General features: G+C 42.4%; 1 protein-coding gene across 2 annotated transcripts in view; it reads left to right on the plus strand.

Annotated features, from left to right (window-relative positions):
- Window positions 1-1,944: 1,944 nt before the first annotated feature.
- The window catches only part of LOC308318922 (atrial natriuretic peptide receptor 1-like), a 61,539-nt gene continuing 41,079 nt past the window's right edge, over window positions 1,945-22,404 (plus strand). For both annotated transcript variants that reach the window (XM_080768635.1, XM_080768636.1), the window contains exons 1-2: window positions 1,945-2,737; window positions 4,131-4,959. In XM_080768635.1, the coding sequence (XP_080624761.1) occupies window positions 4,185-4,959 (775 nt within the window). In that variant the 5' untranslated portion in view covers window positions 1,945-2,737; window positions 4,131-4,184. The remainder of the gene's footprint in view (window positions 2,738-4,130; window positions 4,960-22,404) is intronic.

Consider the following 22,404-nt stretch of genomic DNA (forward strand, 5'->3'; position numbering starts at 1 on the left):
TGTAAAACTGCCTGTAAAAAACACAGTGATGATGGGAACAAGATAATCGTCAGTCTGCAGGAATGGGAGATAACACAGCTGTAAAATTTAGAGACAGGAAAGAGTAACTAAGTCAAAGTGACATGGCACCATTTCTACAGTATATCTCACTCATACAACACAATAATTCCTTCAGCAGTGATCATATTCAGTTTAAGCTGTGATTAAAATCAGTACACACGCACGCACACACACACACACACGCGCACACACACACACACACACACACACACACACACACACACACACACACACACACACACACACACACACACACACACACACACACGCGCACGCATGCATGCACATTAAACAGTTGTTACCCAAGAATACTGATTTCTACTGCTCAATTTGTGGCAAGTTTTATGCAAAACAGATTTTTGCAGCACCTCCAAACCTGTGGCTGTAAACTGAGCAAAACAGACTGCTTTTTGAGTGGTGCTAGCCACTCCTATGCAGAGCTATGTGTGTATGTACTGTATGTGTACGTACTTACGGCCAGTACGCACGCACACGCACACACGCGCACACACACACACACACACACACACACACACACACACACACACACACACACACACACACACACACACACACACACACACACACACACACACACACACACACACACACAGGAAGCATGGATGGACCGGGACAGTGGGGCCAGTCAGTGTTCAGGGGCCCTTGACTTCCAGGCGGCCGGTTGGGACTGATAACATTTTTGCTCAAATGTACAATACTGTACCATAGGTTAAGACTCGGCTCAGTGGCCTTGTGGTTAAAGTGTCCACCCTGAGACTTGGAGCTAGGTCGGGGTTCGATCCCAGTTCATATACCAAAGACTCTGAAAATGGGACCCAGTGGGAGTAAGTCCCTGACTGTGACATAGCGTCATGTCCAGGGGGTGTACATCGAGCTGCCTCGCAGAAGCAGTAGATAGGCTAATGAGCCATTCATTATCCATGCATCATTTGACCAACAACAACTAAATGTTGGTTCTAAATGCTCTAATATGAGAAATAAGGTAAAATAAACATGAAATAAACATGGAGCGAGATATCCGTGCTTTGGGGCGAGCTATCCACGCGGTGGTGCGAGATATCCACGCTTTGGGGACAGCTTGGCGAGCCATCTTCACTTTTAGAAATTCCGGGGCGAGCCGTCTTCACTTTTCCCGGGGGCGAGTTGGAAAAGGGCCGAACGGACCTGTTACCGTCGTGCACAGTTAACAGTTTTGTATTGAGTTGTGCTTGAAATATATACTGTAATTCTCCAAACTGTTAATAAATACTTCAATCAATCAATTAATGCCCAGTGCCCACAGCCCCACCCAAATCCCGATCTGGGTGGGGGGGCCCAGAGCCCCAGTGAGTCTTCAGGAAGAGCCTTGGATATGTAGGGAAACGGACACTCACTCTTACTTCCCGAGCATACAGCGGCACAGCCTGATATATATTTAATACATTTTTAATTTGAAATAAATATTTATAATGTGTTTGCTGTAAGAGCAGCCAGAGGACAGTAGAGACCCTACCATGATGATGATTGTATAAAGAGTGAAGACTCCCCCCCCCCCCCCCCCTGTCAGAATGAAAACCATCCATGTGAAAACCGAAGCCTGCCCCTCTTGCCCCTGTGAGACATCAGCAATCAGGTGAATGCACACAAACATGTCGCACACACTAATCCCATTTTTTTGTAGGCCTACACACTTGGCGCGCCGCCCCCCACACACGCACGACCACACGCACAAAACACACGAGCGTAGCCTATTCAGTGCATATATACTGTGATTCTCTGATATACAGGGCTGCATTGCCATTGATGCAGAAGCTCCCGCCCCGCGCGTCACTGACAAGGAGTTCAGTGGCAGCAGGAACAAGCACATTCTTGGACAGCTAACTGACTGAGCAACACTCCACTGAATATTATTGAAGTCTGGTGCACCTGACTGCACACCCGGAGAGCGTTGAGCTTTTGGGATTAATAACTTTTTTCTCCTTTTTTTAAAAACTTGATAAGCTTTTCACGGGCCTGACCAAAGGCGAGTGGCGACTGGCGTTAATTGGCTGTCCGCTGTCCTCCAAGGCTCCATGACGTTTTCCAACCACGGCATCATGGATAGCTTAATTGATCCAAAACAACGTGGTTATAGGCTCAGCAATTAATTCACTGTAGCCTAGTCCAACTCTATAGCCTATCTACATGCCAGAAGATATAATTGATCACATTTTCAGGACTGTTTCTCACCGCTCAAGATTTTTCGCTTTAAAGTTTGCAAAATGAAACGCAGACTTGGCCCACCTGGACACTTACCTATGATGATAAATTACTCTTCTTGTTCTTGCACTGTTATTTTTGAATCATGGATTTCAGTCTGATCTATTCTCCTCTACAACGCGACCAGACACATTATAGCAGAGGGGTTTACTCGTTTCCCCCCGGATAGATCAGTAGGTCTACCGGTATATACAAATTAAACAGCGCGTGACATTTTGGGCTTTGTTTTCAGAGTGCTGTGTGATTCCAAACCCATGCTGGACTCAGCCGTCGGTCTGACTACGGGCATGATATAGCATATGCATACATGCAGCTCTCAGCCCGGTCAGCCGATAGATATAGCCTACTGTCTCCTCAGCAACAAGAATCAGAAGAGATTGAAAGAGAGAAAAATGCGGAGATCAGATGCTTAAGGAAGGTAGGCTTCTTCTTATCATCAGCATCATTATTATTATTATATTATTATTATTATTATTATTATTATTATTATTATTATTATTATTATTATTATTATTATTATTATTATTATTTTTATTATTATTATCATGATCTTTGTTAAGAGCATTAATTGTTGACATTTTCTTTTACATAGGTTTAGAACGACCTTTTCCCCTTTTTTTTCTTTAAAGTTTCAGCTATGCAGCTTGTTGTGCATATTTTGTATGCACCGTGGCACGTGTGTATTTGTAGCCTACCAGGGGTTAGTTTTTTGTGTAGCCTTACTTATCAAAAAAAGCCTGTTATTTGAAAACCTGTATATGTTTATCAGTTCAGTTCAGTCTAAGTTATATAGCCATGAGCCAGACTATTGTTGTTTTTCTGCAACAGGCACTTTTGTGTTCTTAGGCTGTAAAAAACTTTGTAACAACTTATTTTTTAAATTATATTATCGTGAAAGGTCTCAACTCTACATATAAACAACTCAATAACTTAAAATAATTTAGCTGTCAGGAGCATTTCGTGCATCTGTCAGTTCCTGCAGTCCCACAAGCATACTTTCAATCTTCTACCCCCCTTGAAAACGAGTTGCCGCAACTTATTTTTAATAATTGTTTTGGAAAATGTGGCAGACCGGAAGAGACTAAACAATAAAAAAGTAATTGAAAAAACATGGCCCCTCACGTATTAGAAGGACAATATCAGTCACCAGTGTGTGTTTTTGATGAATCTAACATAGTTAAAATGGAGTTTGAAGCTACAATGGGTTTGAATAGGAAGGGGGCGAGGCAGCTAAAATTAATGTAAAATATCTAAATTTGAATCAAGCAACTTAAAAACTGTCTGGGGTGTTCACATAAGCCTGAGTAGAAGTTTTTTTTAAAGTGAAATATCCCTTTAAGTTAGCTGCTATTTTCTAGTGAAATATACAATTTGATCTAGTGAAAATATTGATATGAAATGTAGTTTTTATTATTGTTTGGTATTAAGTGTGCCTGATGTTGCAGAAGACAGGCCTGTGTTTTAACAATGTTGACTATCATAAATTCCAAAATACTAAAGCTACCCTAATATACACCCCAAAAAAAGTCTGGTACTATAGGCCTATTTACAATAGACCCGTTATTGTGTGCAAAATCCCTCTTGTGGGAGTCATTCTCCCATGACGCATGATGGCCTAGACTTGCAAAGGCCATAAGACTGACGTGGGCAAAATTGTTGAAGTGAATTCGACCATGACAGTCTGTGTCCTACCTACATTATTTGCCAAATGTTACTGTAATTGAGATAGGCAGTCATGCTTCTTCAAACTCAATAATAGTTTTGTATATTTCATTAATGCTTGAAAATATCTCTCACATGTGTACCTTCAGCTCACTGGCATAAATCATTAAAGTGCTGGAACTTGGGAACCTACAGAGCAGAGGATGGCCTGCTGCAAAGAAGGAGTTGGACTCCTGTTGGTAATGCTGGTTCTACTGTCTCTCCTCTGCCTGGAGCTCCAGCAGGTTCATGGCAAGTCCTTACGACACCGCGGCTCACGGCGCCATATACGAGCACACCATGAGCACCGAGAGCGACGAAATGTCACACTGGCCATCATCTTGCCACAGAAGAACACTGACTACCCCTGGGCCTGGCCCCGCGTTGGGCCCGCTCTGGAACGGGCCATCCGAATTGTCAACGCAGACACCACCTTACTCCCTGACCACCTCCTGACCTATGCCTTTAAGAACAGTGAAGACAAAGACGGCATCTGCTCAGAGTCCATTGCCCCACTCATGGCAGTGGATCTCAAGTTGGCCTATGACCCATGGGCCTTCATTGGGCCCGGTTGCTCCTACACTGCCTCCCCTGTGGGCCTCTTCACAACCCACTGGGATGTTCCCATGGTAACGGCCGGTGCCCCAGCTGTGGCTTTTGATGGCGGCGTCTATCCGTCCATCACTAACATAGGTCCTACACACAAAAAACTTGGCAAGTTCGCCCGCAACATCTGTGATCACTTTGGCTGGCGGGATCATGTGATGCTCATGTTCAGTGACAACAAGGTGGATGACCGGCCGTGTTACTTTGCAGTGGAGGGACTCTACACAGAGCTGAAGAAGGCTAACATCACCATTGAGGAGAGTGTGTTTGAGGAGAACAAACCTCCTGTGAACTATTCAGAAATGCTGAATGATATTCAGCATGCAGGACGAGGTGAGTCAACATACTAGTTATGAAATGCAGTAAATTATTCCCAGGGCTGGAAATTGCCTGTTTGTTTTTTGAGTGGTGCAACTACTCCAAGGAACAGCAATGTCCGTGTTCACCTATTTGTTCACCTATGTGTTCACCTATGTGGCCATGAGCACCAGTATATGACTATGAGTACCAGTAGGGGCGCTGTTGTCCCAGAAACAGAGAGAGAGAGAGATAGTATTAGTGCTGCACTGTTGCCTGCTAATGAGAGAGAGAGAGAGAGGAGGGGGGGGGGGGGGGGGGAGAGGGGAGTTGAACCACTCAGTTCACATGGGTGTGATTATTTAATTAGTACAAGGCCATCATTGCTAAGAAGACATCTCAATATAACCTTAAGGGAAAGGGACTGGTCGGAATAACGTCCGGCCGGGGAACTCTCCCCTGTCAGGTGAAAAGAAGCAGCTTGGACTCATCATGCATAGAAGGAAGCATGAGGTCAATCTGCTGCCCCCCAGGTTGGCAGAGGAAGTGTAACGCCCAGGATTACATTAGATAAATGAAAAAATGCGTTGCAAAATTGTGGGATAAAGAAATTATAAGAATAAAAAAGGAAATGCAAACAGCACAGTCATATCTAAAAGGATATACACAAAAAGTGTGGACTTGTTTCCATTGAGGTCCTATGTATTCAATTTTATCAACATAATATAATAACACCAAAAATGTATATCATCCCAAATCTAAACCAGTAGAAAACAGGGGGTAAAGGTATAAAGCGTCCTGAGAGCACTTTTGCTGACTGTTTCTGTCCAGATGAACAGACATAAAGTACAGTGTGTATAGTGAAAATATAATTGAGTGTATCATTACCTTGTGTATACCAACTCCAGTTCTGTACTCTGATCTTTGATACAGATTTGACTTACAGTATGAATAGGTTACAGTATGAATAGGTCTTATGGTCTTATTGTTCCATGTCTAGTACCAGTTAATGGACACCATGTAATGAATCAATATGCACTCTACTCAAATTACTCAATGCATACATTTACCGTCTTCCCACCTTGACCTTTAAACCTTGCAGTTAAAGTACTATAGCCTACTTTTACCAGGAGCGTTTCTGTTATCTTTCTAGACCACAATGTAACAAATTAATCAAGATTGTCCTTGCAAGAGTTGCCTGTCACAACAGACCCACGCCTGCATGCACATACTGTACACACATGCAGTGCTAAAACGCACAAACAGTCGTGTGCATTAACACATGCATTGCATGTTATGCACCATATAAATCATATTAAAAGGACACAAACTGAAACAAGACGTACAAATAATGTTCTGTTAAACCATTTAGTAATTGATTCAGCGGCACAGTTTTAACAAGACATATTGTGCTTTTGTGAGTGTGTGTTTGTGCGTCACATGCTGTTTCTGGTTTTCACTATCGCGTGGCCATCTCACCGTGCCATTTGTGCCCCCCTTTATCCCCCTGAGCAGGATTGGCAGTGTGGCTTGTTAGCCAGGGCATTAGCTTTTGATCCTTGCTGCAGGGCACCATCACAGAGGCAGCCTGAGCCAGAAATATGAGCCCAATCGATGAGCTCCACAGGCCAGACGGCTCAGAGCTGTAAATGGTGTGCCCTGAGGACAAGATGGAAAGTCAGCATCAGTGAATGATGCAGCAGATTTCTAGAATGCACAAGACATTGGGAGAATCACTTTCTAGGGCAATACAATACAAGGAGTGGTTATTTTTGCAATAGAATGATTTGTTACTAACTCAACCTGTACGGCATGAATCTACTTCTGCAATCAATTAAATGTCCAGTACAGCTTTAACATAACCCTAAATTATGAAACCATTCCTTTACACAAATTTGTATGAGCACAAATGTTTGGTTTGTTGCTTCCCTTTGCCGTAAAAGGATCTCTTTGCCAGTTGAAAGCACATACAAATAGACAAGCTTTCAACAGGTTCTCAATGAGCTTGCTTCTCTTGTTCCCACACGGTAGAAAAACCACTCCTGACAGGACATTTATTAACAGAGGTCAAGAGCCCTGTTGCCATATATGGAAACTACAGTCAGCCTATCAGATCGGTAGGTATTTCCTGCTAAACAGACTCACTCATTAGGCCAATGTATTTTTGTCTATTGTGATTCACATTCTACATTTTAACTGGTGCGCTTACTGCACTTAGGCTACATACAATGTAAGTACAACTGTACAGTAAGTTCCTAGGTTACCAACTTTCAGAATAAGAAAATGTGATGCATCAGAGCTGGACCTTAACGTGTGTGTGTGTGTGTGTGTGTGTGTGTGTGTGTGTGTGTGTGGCGTGCGTTCGTTCGTTCGTGCATGTGTAGCTTGTGTGCGCACGTGGTAGTTCCTCTGGAATTCCTCTGTAATTCCTGACAGCTAGTACTGTAATAATATTTTATTATTAAATAAGGTATGCTTTACATTTAAATTTCCCAACAATGTTCAACTGTATGAACCTTTCCCTGACTTGAAGACTTTCTATTGTATTATCAGTCATGTTGTGGAGCTAGCCAATGCTTTTGCAATTCTTGATTTTCACAACCTTAATGGAGTAGGCTGGTTGTTGAAATATAAAATGTACTGCAGTGAGCCAATGTGACATCTGTAATGTTTTTAAGGCTTGCATTTGATTTGCACTAGACAAATCAAATGTTGGGTGTGTGGAGCCTAATGGCTCTATTTTCATCACTGTCTATATCCCTAAACTTCTTTGCCTTTGTTTTTTTACTATTTTGAAAAACATTTTACATATTTCAACTACATCGACACGTGAGCTTGTAGAGCGGCTATTTGAACTATTCAAAAATGTTTTTCAAAATAGGGAAAAAAAGGAAAAAAAGTTTAGGGATAAGGGGTAAGGCAGTGATGAAAATATTGGCAGTTGAGGTGTTCTGTGGCTCACAGCAGAAGACTGGTTTTGCATGATCAAACCAGAATTTGACACAGAGCAATGCAAGGCTTTCAAGGCTTAATACATACACGCATGCATGCACGCTCACACACAACATTACCAGTTATTTCTATAAAATATTATTAAGGTTAGACAGACTTTAAATTAATCTATATTTTAGAGCAATAGCTGTTCTGGTATCGGAAAACAGACTTTCATTGCTAGTTTCTATATTTTAAAACAGAACTGGCCATATCGATGACCAGTAGTGGTCATGGATTTTGGTTCATATTCAGGATATAGTATGTGACACTGAAACAACAGCAACATTCATTATACTGTAGCTTATGCCATTAAAATATCCTATAAGACATGCATGTATGTGTGCACATACACTTCCTCTTGATTTCTCTCTCCCTTTATCTGTCTCACACACACACACACACACACACACACACACACACACACACACACACACACACACACGCACACAAATGCGTGTGTTACAGTTATCTGACAGCCACCAACCGGGTGGTTCGATGTGTCGAAGTGTTCCTGAGCGAGACACCTAACCCTCACGAGCTGCTCACCAAGCACTCTTCTTCAGGAAGTAAGCCATCTGCCATGTCAATTCAGAAAAGTAATTTCCCTCTCGGGACGATACAACACTACTCTTAAATTGATCATCCCCATTGGTGACTCATCAGCATAGGGCAAGCATTCTATTTTCGCCAAATGTTCACCCCAGAATAGGGATATTAGTGTTCAAGTGGTTAATGATTCAGTTTCTGGTGGCTCAGGTGGTTGGTGCTCCTTTACCGTTGTGGTTTGAGTCTAACTTCTGTCATGTCTCATTATGTTTCCTATAATAAATAATTCTTAATGATATAAATCAGGAATGTCAAACTCAAATACACAGTGGGCCAAAATAAAGAAATTGGTACAAGTCGAGGGCCGGACTGTGTTTCAACACACAGGCCAAAAATGGCCTGTGTGTTGAAATGGAGAGGGGTAGCTGAAAGTTGACCACAAGTGATATACTTTCACTGCTGATCAATAGTGAAGAGAAGACGCATGCTTGCGCTTGCGGGCCCTCGATACGTGACAATGCACTCACAGTGCATTGTGGGACTTGTAGTATTATGGTGGTCCGTGCAGTATACCAGAGGGCCAGTTCTAATACTAATTAAATATCATCCCGCAGGCCAAAGATAATTAATTCACAGGCCTGATTTGGCCCCCGGGCCTTGAGTTTGACATATATGATATAAATGGATCATATGTAGTAAGTAGAGGGTAGCACGGGTCCATAAAATTGGGCAGGATATTTGGCCGGAAAAGTATTCAAATGTTATTGTTTTTTTTTGTATTTAGTTAACATAACTATAACATTTACTATGACAGTAATATGCATTGTGGCCCTCTGGAGTGAGTGTGGAAATATAGTGGCGCTCTCCATCGTCAAAGTTGCCCACCCCTGGTGTGTGCTATATTATGCTTATTCTTACCATGACATGAGACTGCTCGTGCTCGTCACCCCGGGCCCCAGCCTCTCTGACGCAGCGGAGTGGAGGGTTACATAATATTAGTGCATTTAGCGGCACCGACATTCTTACCGGAGCCGTCGACAATGCATCACATCAAAACTGTCCCACACAGCTAACTTTCCTTTTGGGTCTTGCTCGCTTTGATTTGTAGTTTGCTTTGTGTTTCACCTCGCTATCAAGAAGGCCACCATGATTGCTTTAATATAGCCTGTGTGTGTGTGTGTGTGTGTGTGTGTGTGTGTGTGTGTGTGTGTGTGTGTGTGTGTGTGTGTGTGTGTGTGTGCGTGCGTGCGTGCGTGCGTGCGTGCGTGCGTGCGTGCGTGTGTGTGCGTGCGCGCTGTTATCGCCGCGGTGTGTTTGTTGGTTACATGTTATGGTATATGTCTATTTTTTAAACCTATTTTTGAGTGGTGCAACCACTCCATGTGTGTCCCTGGGTCCGTCCCTGGGTCCCTGGGTCTGTCTGTCCCTGGATCTTTCTGTCCAAGCACGAAAATAGCTTGGTTGGTAACTCTGTCATTTCTCGACTGTTTCGGATGCGGGCGGCTCGCCGCATTTCTGGGGTTCTGGATGTATATAATATACATCCAGAACCCAGAATACTATTAGTGAATAGTATAAACCTATATGGCACATACATTTTCTACAATTTCTTATTGTTTTCTCAAACTAATGTAGACCCCCATGTCATACCTAGTCAGGAAATATAAGCAGCAATAATACAATGTAAAAGTATCCCTTTGAAAGAAGCACGCACAAGCATGCTATATTGCTATTCTGTGGAGGAGAGACACGCTGCCCTCCAATACTGAAAGTCAAGGGGATGGAAGAGGTGTTTCAAGAGGCCTTGTGCACTTGGACTGAGCCCTCAACATGATGACCATGCATGAACCTCAACATGAGTCACCAGCTCCTTCAAGGAGGAACCAGGCCAACAAGATGAAGAGAAATATTGTAATAAGACAGTAGAAGGGTGTGTGTGGATGCTGAGACAAAATGAGATGAATGATCAGTATTTATGAAAAAGCAAACAATGTGTGCAGGTGCGTACCACGCAGAATTTGTGTTTTTGGTGAGATGGTGACAGAGTGGCGAGGGGATGTAAATGCAAAAACAATTATAAATGTGATGTTTATAGTCTATGTCAGTGTTTCACAAACTTTTTAGGTTGAGAGTCAAAAGTGTCCGAGACTATGTTTTGCACCCTGTCCGCCCCTCTGTGATTAGCTCATCTTCCGGATCCCGACTGACATGAAACTGTGCACACACAGTCCCACACTCCCTGGCATCCCACATTTTCACATCAGCCTGTTATAGCACCACCAGGAGCCTGATGTTTGCTAAACAATTTTTTTCATATTGCTCCTACAGATTTTGCCCCCAGGTTGTAACCAACGCCCTTACATCGCGTTACGTTACATAACGAAACTACTATTTGCAATAATTTGTAACCTAACGCTTTACATTTCCCATTCCATAACGGCGTTATAATTACTGTGCGTGTGTTAACCGCGTTATGGGCTGGCGTTATTATGTCAACTTCGCTCCGTGAGTCAGACTGTCATACAGGCGTCTCTATGCTGTTGGCAAGATTTAAAAATAATAAAGCCCCGACTGTCTGCGGAGTTTATTTCTCCTGCCTTCTGTGTGATGTATTTATCCTTCCAATACCACTATCCTGCGTCTACTACATCCTGTAGTTCACTTAAGAAATAAAAGTATTAGTAGCTTTTATTTTGAAGAGGAAGAGGAAGTTGTTTCGGTTGTAGGCTTGTAGCCAGCTAGTACTACAGTACGTCTACTACTCTACTCGACTAGAAGTGCCGGGTGATAGTGGAATAATAACAACAACATGCTTTTAGCCAAAGTTCATAAAAACCGGTTGCGTCTATGACTTAAACAATGTAGGCTAAACACGTTGGAATTACGTTAAACATGGTATATCCCCCGTGGCGGCGTCATTAGGTGAGTACTAATGAATTGTTAAGTTTCATAGTTGTTGATGCCCCCCAACATGAACAGGTTACAGCCTACAGGATTCTCATTCTGTTACTGTCACTGCCTGCAAGGATGGCCGCCGTGCCATTTCTTATAAACTTTCTAATTCATACGTGGGTCGTCGTGGGTCCACGTGGAGTTGTTGTTGTTGTTGTTGTTGTTGTTCATGCGCCACGGTGCGCGGCGTGGAGAGGGCATCAGAGCGCAGAGCAACAGCCTAGTAATAGTATGTCTTGTCTGTACTCTGATGGTGGAGTCTGTTCCTTGGTCAGAAAAATACCAGTGAAAGCAGGGCCAATGTGCAGAAATACATTTTCCAAATACCTGAACAGTGAATATTCTAAAATGGAAGATGAGCTTAAAAATACATTTGATGAATTAGAATATCTCTATATCACTGCAGATATATGGACTCATTTTTTATTTGATTATTATAAAAAAAAATTGAAGGCAAGTTGAGGCTACAATAAAGATGCCTGTCAAAATTCCTGAACATGTTTTATTGTTCCACTACATTTCATAATGTTAAGAGGGAGTTGTCTTTTCTCTTACTGTGCGACAGAACAAAAAACCTTCTTTTAAATCGTTTTTTATATTATTATTTTTTAAAGTAAAGTAAAGTAAAGTAGTTACTTTCATAATTTAATGTAAAGTAAAGTAACAAATTACTTTTTTAGATAAGTAACGATAACTATAATTCCTTCCCCAACACTAAGATTTTCAGGATTCACTGTCAATGGCAGTGTTGGGTAACTGAGTTGAGTAAAGAAATACCTAATTTCTCCTAATTTTCACAAAACTCAATATACAAAAGTGGTTAATCTTTTGCAGAGCTGGTAGTTTGCTCTTGGATCATTCTTAGCTTCATTGAAGTGATCAGAACCGCTTAGTTGCAGTTTGACTAACATAAACATTAAATGCCATTGACAATGAATGGAAAATAAGAGTGCCCCTCACTTCACACAGGTGTGATTTTTAAGATTTGTTTTTGGCTTTTTGCCTTTCTTGATAGTAGCATCTGGCTCCTGCCATGTTCCGCCGTGGGTTCCGGCCGTCTGATGACGACAACTTATATCCGCTCTAGACAGGACCAGAAAACCGAAGAAGTTGATCCTATGGAATCATGCATTTCCCGTCAGTGTGTGTGATGGTCACAGTGTCTCGCATGTGACAACTATATGTGGATGAGTTGTAGGAAACAGTGGCTAGAGACATGCAGCAAAGTTTGTCAAACACGCGACACGCTATGGCATGCACCTGTACCACTAGGCCAGCAGGCGCCCGTTTGATTAGCTATTGGACGGCTAACGCGTATATCTTTTCTACGTCCGAGTATAGACATGGTAACGCCCCGCCTGCCTCTGATTGGCCTACCGACACTGCCGGCCTTACCAGAGTTTCCTCCGAGGTGGAAAATACGTGCTGGATACTCTGCTCGACTCTGTTGCGAGGTTACTCCGTCGTGGGAAATAAATAAATAATAGTAGTACGAGAATGACAGCTTGGTACACGCGACAGTAACTTTTATTTTTGTAGAAGAGGCAAACTAATATTGTTTATTCTGTTGGCCTGTTTATTTGTATACATATGTGTAAACTTGAAACATTTTTGTACTGTAAAAGGGTCTCTTTTCCCTTGATCTTTATCTTTTTTAGTATAATAGTATTAGTTTACTATAATTAGATTAATACACGATAATCAACACTAACACTTTAATTTAGAACACAGCCAAATCAAATCATAGTACATACGTGTTCAATCAATTATTCAAGCAAACGGCACAAACAATATTAGTTTGCCAGTTGCCTCTTCTACAAAAATTAAAGTTACAAATAAGTTACTGTCGCGTGTTGTCATTTTCTTGTACTCTTGTGTCAGTAGGCCAATCAGAGGCAGGCGGGGCGTTACCATGTCTATGCTCGGACGTAGAATAAGCACAGCTAACTGTCACAAATTGCAACAGGATTGTTGAATGAGTGTCCAGATGCTCTCTGGGGTCCATTTGCACTCTCTCTGTCTGTCTCTCTCTCTCTCTCTCTCTCTCTCTCTCTCTCTCTCGCTCTCTCTCTCCTGCATAATCTACAGCCTCTAGTGTATAATTGCCACTGCCAGCAACAATTGTAACCAAAAACCTTATGTTGCAAGGCAAAACCTAGTGTAGAACAGAGAACTTATAACATTGGAATGCACTGAGCATTCCAATGTGGAGTTTCAAATCAACACAGGTATAATTTCTCCTATAGTGTTTGAAACAGGCATTTCATTTTTAGTGTGTGTTATCCTTCAGTGTGTTTTGTTATATACTTTGTCGTAAGATGAATAGCTAAAATAGCATACAGTATATATTCTCACCATAATGTCGCACCGTACAGAGGGAAGCCAGATTGGTTTTAGTTCCGACATTCCGACAACCTATCTCAAACCCTAACCTAACCGTAACCGCAAGCACGGGAGCAGCGCATGTCCGCCCGTTGTTCCCGTATGTCAGATCGTTGGTCTGTCGGATCTGCGTGTGCATCCCATTGAAAGTGGAATGTCTGTCTACTACTCATAAGCCCACAGCTACCTTTCTTATATGTGAAAAGCAACCAGTGTGACAGAACAGGCGGTCACAGGCTAACAGCCAAAGGCCTTTGGCAGCATCTCTAGGTAGCTTTATCTTGTGCTGAAATGTAGCATAATTGGTTAGCCTCAGTGCAACAAGTGATTCATCACTGCCTCCATTTCTACTCTCATAAAATAACCTTTTGGTTCAACCAGTCATTCATATTCATTGAATACATTAATGTAATTCAATTTATCACCACTGTTAAAAGGAGCATACACGATTGTCTGATATTTGTTTCCAGATAATGTTATCTTGACAGCAGGCTGAAAGGGGCATCACACCCTCACTCGGACTGTCACGCCCCCTCAGTCAACATGAACTAAAAAAGGAGAAGTGAGGAACAAAAATTGTATTCAATAAAATATTATTATTAAAAACAAAACTTGTACTTTAAAAACATTCAAAATTAGAAATCCATAGACTTGGCTGGGGTCCTGTTTTTTGAGGGGTGCTGTTTGTTATTAAAAGTCCATAGAATTGGCTGCCACATGACGTCACGAGTGGTGCTGTTTTTTTACATCATTAAAAGTCAATAGATTTGGCTGCCATATGACGTAATTTCTGAAAACCAGACGTTGACGTTGGCGGGGCTGAGAGGCATACGCTTGTCCGACTTACCAATTGTCCGACATACATGGCCGTTTAAGACTCACCCGTGGCTCCAACATATGTGGCCGGTTGAGACTCACCCGTGGCTTTTGTGTGCCACTATAGGTTATGGTTTGGGGTCCAAAGATATGCACCCAGAGGGGCTAGCACCCCTCAAAAAATAACATTTGTGTGAAGTGAGGGCGCCTTTAGGTGACATGACACATGACATCACACAAAGACGTCACATGACGTCATTTGCCATTGACTTGGCATAAAAGTTTGTACGGAATAAAAACACACATGACATCACGGGCGTAACACAATGCCAGATGTTGGAGGGGATAGCGCCACCTCCAAAAATAGCCTAATACAATTCACAATACCTAAGTGTGTTTGATCTGTTTTAACATTCAGGCATGGTCTAATTTTAATAAAATAAATTATAAACTAGAGCGAGTCAGGCAAGAAGTCTGGCATTTTTGTTAAAGAGATGGCTCTTTGTCTAAAGGAAAGACATCTTACAGTCTATTCGCTCAACAATGAATGAGAATGAGAAGGTCCCTAGAAGCCTCTGCTGCTCAAAATATAAATAAGCCTTCATTTTTTTAACCCTGCTGTGCTGTCTTTTCCGTTCTCTCGCTCCAATCTCTCGATAATCATGTGTATTTTTGGACAGGATTTCCTAATCAAGGAGCAAGGTAGCATACGACTCCACATGGGGTATAGCATCAGCCGCTTGTTCTGCCTGAAAACGCATTCTACAAAGACAATTGTCTGCTGCCTATCATACAGTAGGCTTATTGGAAACAAAGATGGAGAGTGGATTTCTGTTATCCAGTTTTTTAATGACAATGTTTTTTATTTATTACAATGATTTTCATAGTTTTGCAGTCTTCACAATGTCTCTCTCTGGAAAGCCTGACCACACAAAGAAGTGGTCAGCACTAATCAAATATTTTCTGCAATGAGAAATTATTTCCTTTATTAGGCATATAAAGACATTCAGGGGAGACGGTTGGTCGATATGGTTAACATCTTTGAACCTGATGTAACCTGGAGTTATGTAGGGGAACATTTTCAGAAAATGTGTTGTTTTTAATGTCAGACATTTCAACATCATCTATCTGTAAGACAATGTATAAAATAGGGCTTAAGTGGTTGAATCATGGATGGAACAAAGGAAACAAATGACGCAAAGGGCCTGTTAATTAATCATCAGTTATTTGATCGGATGTTTATCAAGCAATTACTGTGTGTTCTTTTGCCTTCACAGTTCAGCAGTCAAATCATAAAACAACATAAAAAAAAGTAGGAATTAAGTGACAGAAGAGGAGAAGAGAAGCATCAAGCTCCAACAGATTCATTGACGATGGAGATAACTAGGCTGTGAATGGAAACTAATTAGATTTACAAAACTTTAGTTCATAAGCACAGTGTCAACAGAGCGGTAACTCAAACATTCACTGACGTCAGTCTTCTCCTCGCCATGACCTACGACTTCCCAAAAGAGGGTGATGTCATATCCCATAGAGCCATCCTCCTTCTAACTACAGTACCTCATCTCATGTCGCCATGGTTGCTGGATGGGCAGGCGACCATGCTGAACAAATCTATCCACAACACCGTGATGCAGCCTTCTTTTCGTTCTCCTTGCCTGTTCCTGTCCATCTGGCAATAGTTAAAGATTAATATGCTGGAATCCCAAAGCCAAGAAAGCAGCGGAGGCAGTGAGCACATGCAGCAGTATGGCTGGTGGCTCTGTTAAGTGCAAGGTCACAGGTTTGATTCCAGCCAAGAGCTATAGTCCTTAAGCAAGACAGTGATTCACGGCCTGCTAAATCATTCCAATTTTGATGTAGCTAAGAGCAACTTTGGGCGACCTTGTAAAAGGGTGTGGCATGGTGTCGCACAGTTGTGGCACTAGGGGATGAGAAATGGGAGGCAACTTGCCATTCAGTTTCTATCCGGAGTACAATTCATTCTCAGTACAATACATTCAGTAGTTGTCCAGGTGGTATTAACTGTGTCGGCAGATTACAGAACTGTTTTTTATTCTCAAACATGGTTTCATCTGAAACAGTCCTAGTCATCATCATACTTAACTTTATATTAATGCAGTTTGCCCACATACTGTGGAATCACAGGTGGAGTACACAGTGTCACACACACACACACACACACACACACACACACACACACACACACACACACACACACACACACACACACACACACACACACACACACACACACACACACACACACACACACACACACACACTTTCTATAATTAGGTATTTGTGTCAGGGAAAGCAAGGAGGCTGACAAGTTCTTCATTAAGCCCTGAGACTCAATTAGACTATTGACTATTTTGTTTCTGTGTTTTGGTTTGGAGAGGCTATGCTGGCATAGTGGTGCCTGCTTACACTTAAGTTGATCACTCACCCATGACTCATTGGCCAGAAGAACAGCCTAGAGGCTAAATGAGATTAGTCTAACAAATGCAGTAGTTGTTCCCTTTTTATAAAACAACACCTTTACGTCTGTCTGTCTGTCTGTGTGTAATCCACGTAACTCGAGAACCGTTCGCCCCACCGACACAATCAAAATCGACACACGCGTTCCACACCACAGCAGGGGGTGCAGTGGCCGGTGTCGAGTCGGTCGGACCCACAGTTGTCCAGAAACTCCCCAAAAAGGCCTCTCCCCATTACTTATTATCATTGTCTAAATCTGAAATTGTCTTACAAAAATGCCTAATAAAAACAGTATTAATAGAGAGGGAAAAAAAAGGCCTCTCCCCGGGCTCTGGACAGGGCCCCTGCCCAGGGTCCATATTCTGACATCATTCTGACGTCTGAAGTAGGCCAGTGCCCAACGGGCACCGCTGCAGAGGCCCCACGGGCCCCGCTCTAGTTAAAGGGCCACTTCACTGGGGTTTTTACGTTGGTAATATGTGTTTTTAGATATTTTAGTATTTCAAAGTATCCATGGGCTCCATGATGTCATGGATACTGGGCTCACTTATTTCCTGGAATACATGTTGTCTCAGTAAGACAGCCCTCCCCCTATCCACAAGGAGGAGCAGTGGACCAAAACATTATGGGAATTGTAGTCCAGGAAGGAAGTGAGCCCAGTGTCCATGACATCATGGAGCCCATGGATACTTTGAAATACTAAAATATCTAAAAACACATATTACCCACGTAAAAACCACAGGAAAGTGTTTCTTGTCTCCAAAACATCATTAAAATAAGATCTGGTTGCAAAAGGGGTGAAGTGGCCCTTTAACTAGAGCAGGGCCCGTTGGGCACATGGTTTTGCACAAAAAACACGGCTAAAAATGGCCATAGCCACTATGTCCATTTTTAACGGATATGGCCTAATGCTATGGCGTGCATGTGTGCTATGGCCTAATGCACGCACACACACACACACACACACACACACACACACACACACACACACACACACACACACACACACACACACACACACACACATTTTCCCTCTCTCTTCCTCTCTCTCTGTGGGGGATGAACACTTTTGTAACATTTACGTAATCATATCTTCTTCCCGAAGCTGTACTACTCCCCTGGCCTTTGAACCTGTAGCCCCACCATCACCGGCAATGAATTATATGTCATAGTAGATCAATGGAAATGTATTACTATTATCTGTGCTGTAGTGAGATGAATTCCACCTGTGTGGACTTAAATGGAAGTTGACTTGTTCTACAGTATATATCACCTCAAGTCTTTACACACGTTCATACAGTGAACCTTTTGTTCATATACCGCATACTGGGGGTAGAGACCCCGTACATAAGGGGGGGGGGGGGTCTCCCACCGCCCAAGTATGACATAAGAACAAAATGGCTGCTGTCAGTTGAGATGACAGTCAGTTGAGATGAAAGCTGGAACCATTACGAGGTTGAAATGAGCTCAGAGGGAGATAATTACCTTTCCTCTTATCCAGCTTCCTCTCTGACCTTTACTTTTCCTTCATACTTTTTCAGTTCAAACAGTATTAATTAAGATGATGTTTTGTAACAAGTTAAACCCTCTAGACTTATTCATAGGGTGAAGACTGATTCATAAGCAGGGTAGGAAGGGATCGTCTTACAATTAATATCACCACACACAAGCTTGTAGATCAGCTATTTTTAGGGGAATAAACTAAAGTGTCTAAAAGCCGAACCAATAATATAATATAATCTGAATAATACGCCACAGCAAAAGTCTCTCTGGTGGTAATCATCCACTCACTACAGGATTTTAAGAGTCGGATAATGGGTTCGCTGTCCATGTCCTGCTCATGTTTTTAAATTTAGAGCACTAATGTGGTGTTAGAGGTTTTTAGTTGGTTGAAATTCTTGCACTTTTTGTTATCGTTTTGTAATCTGTTGTATTGCTTCGGGCCCTAACTGTCTTGCAGGTGTCACTTGCAAAAGTGCTTTCATAATTCAACGTGGCTATAAGTTTCTTTATTTTTAGAAAAACATCATTGCATAGATAACAGTATGAATTATGATGTTTTATACAATTCAATTCTGTATTGCGACTGAGGTGGTTTGTAGCAGACAATGTTTGACCATCATCCGCTATACCGCTTTCCTTGCACTCTTGCCTATATCTGCTGTACAGTACTGTAGCTTATTTGTGGTCAGACCTTTTTTCTGCAGATATTCATTTTATGTGCTAGGTAAGGTAACATAAAATCATGACCTATTGTAGCAATAATAACCTTGTCAGAAGTCAATTTAAAAAATAATATTTCTGTAGTGGGATTTGGTGGATCTGGGGGTATTAGACCTAGCACATCCTGATGGTTAGAGGAAAAGGAACCCTTTCATCACCCATAAATCTCTCATGTGAAAAGTGCATTGGTCAGTGAACTGGAACCCTTTCATCTCATTACAACTGTCCAGCTTAGGAAGTGTGTGAAGATCAGGGGTCAATGGTCATTGGGCACTACGGTAATCTTTTGGTCTTTCTGTTGCTCTGTGACCCTGCCTACCTTTCCTGGTGTGTAAGGGTCATGTCTGTACTTTGGCCTTTTGTACTGTGTACAAATCCTATGCCACTCTGACAGCTAGTGGGGAGGCGGTACCTAAAGGATGCAGGAGTGCTCTTGTGACAGGAAGACTGCTGTTTAGATTTTTCACCTTGGCTTGGAAAGAACAACAATTGCTGTGTGTTGATGTACTGTACAGGTTCTACAGCCTGATGTAAGTTTCAATGTGTGTTAATGTTAACTGTATGAATGTGAAATAACTTGATGAGCAGGCATTCTCTGCAGAGCCACTAATGTTATAATCACTTACAAATGCGCCCAGAGTGCCGGCCCGGTTCCGGCGAGCCGCCCCATGTCCGAAACGGTCGAGAAATGACAGAGTTACCATGTGGGGGTCCCCAGGGGGTCCCCAGTACATCTAGGAACCCGCCCAGGGGGCCGTGCTGCTTCTGACTAGCCGCCCCGCGTCCGAAACGGTTGAGAAATGACAGAGTTACCTTGTGGGGGTCCCCAGGGGGTCCCTGTACTGTACTGTACTGTACTGTACTGTACTGTACTGTACTGTACTGTACTGTACTGTACTGTACTGTACTGTACTGTACTGTACTGTACTGTACTGTCACACACGAAATCATCATATATACAGTTATTGTGTGTGTGTGTGTGTGTGTGTGTGTGTGTGTGTGTGTGTGTGTGTGTGTGTGTGTGTGTGTTAGGCTGCTGTCTGTCCGAGCTTTGTGCTTGGACAGACCCAGCCAGGGACCTAGGGACCCAGCCAGGGACCTAGGGACCCAGCCAGGGACAGACACACATAGCTCCTTAAGGAAGTGGTTGCACCACTTAAAAAGAAAGAAAAAGAGCTAGTAAGATGTGTGATTGATACTGTATGTATTTCTTAATGGGATGAGTCTTCAGTCTGGCCACTAAGCCTAAACCTCACACACACTGAATTCAGATAACTCCCTGGCTCCTATCGCTGCCCTGGCTGGTGGGGTGGGGGTTGAGGGGTTGGTTGGGTATAGAACTCGGAAGATCGCTTTTAGTTTTAGCCTTCGGTGACTTGTTTCCGTGGTTTCACCGCTCACTTCCTGACCCAAGGTTGTTAAACCCTGAAACAATAGAGCGAGCGAGACAGGAACGGCAGGCCGGAGGAATGTCATCACGCCCTTGGAGACTTCCTGTGGCACAGACACCGAACCTCAGGTTTGGGCAGAAGCCAGTAAAATGTTACTGCCCCATTTGCACCTTCAGCCCCCCAGGACAAATTATTGTCACAACGGCAATACCACTTTTTACAACTACTGCTACGCCTACTGTACTACTACCACTACTATTACTACTACTAACTAATACTATTATTACTACTTTGTGTGTAATGCCATGCCATACAGATATAACAGGAATAAAATAGGTAAACTTCTTAACTGACATTCTGTAAGAATGAAGTGAGAATGAAGTGAGCTGAGACTAATTTAGACAGACCCCAATAATATGAACATGCAATGCAATCGCTGCCATTTGGCGGATGCTCACCCTGTGCGACTTACTGTACGATGAGTACGTAATGGTTTTAGTATGACTGGTCTCAGCACCAGCCACAATATGAGTTCTATAAGCAGCGTATGGTTCACTGACTCTTCATAGTTTCAAAATGTTACTGTCTCTTTCTTCACATTAGAATGACTTAATGGCTTTAGCCTTAATTTTGGGCACAAGTCATACACATCACTATACCAGTGAGACGCGCAAACGCGGGAACCCGCCAGTGTGGTAGTGGGTAATATCACACTGCCTATGAACTTGCTATTAACTGTCTCCATTAATTACCTAAGCCTAATGAAGACTGTGTCTGGGAGCATGCCCTTTGGCTCTGATATATTGCTCAGTCTTACTAATGAAGTGCCTTATCTCGGTTGACTGCATACAGTAGTATACCTCCACTGTTGTATGCCTAGCCCAATTATCTTCCAGAAACAGATCCCGCAGCACACCCCCTCCATATCTCACATTATGAAAAAAGTATAAATAGAAAACAGATACTACACCAAAATGTATAGCTCTATATTCCTCTAGTAATAATTCTTTGCTATATATAGTTTTTGTTCTCCCCTCTTTCTTAAGTAAGAGGGGCGAAGGTACCAAATATAATATGTCCAAGTATGGAGTGTCTTGTCTAACTTCAGTGTGTTGTCATGGCATCAGCAAACATCAGTCGGCTCAATATAGGCACAAGGGGCATGCCCCTATATGGGCATATACTGATGACATCAGGGATCTCCATATATGTGCAAATAAATTCCATATATGGGCATAAAAGGACTGATATAGATCGGTGGTGCATAGAACAAACCTACTGCGCAAAAACAATGTTGGTGTGACTTAGCTGATTTTCTTTTACATGCATATCATGACTATAATTCAACTTTGACATGTTTTCATTTCAGTCTGGAGCCTTATCTTATCTTGTGCTGGCAAATGTAATGCCTGCGATTGACTAGTGCCGGTACAGTACATCACTTGAGATGGAGGGACAGGAGCATTGTAATTGGCTAGTAGTTCAGCTCCCATAAATCGGATGGACAGATGGTGCCCAAATGGCTACTTCCGGTCCATAGCCTGGCTGCATGTTTATCCCATAGCCTGGAGAAATGATTGCTATGTGATTATAAATTCAGACAAATTGCATAGTTGTCATTGCCAATTTAAATAAATATGATTCTATAGGGCCTATATCATATAGTATAGGCACACACAGGGGTAAATGCAAGATC

The sequence above is a fragment of the Protomyctophum bolini genome, assembly GCF_963924005.1.
Source record: "Protomyctophum bolini genome assembly, chromosome: 7".
Lineage (NCBI taxonomy): Eukaryota > Metazoa > Chordata > Actinopteri > Myctophiformes > Myctophidae > Protomyctophum > Protomyctophum bolini.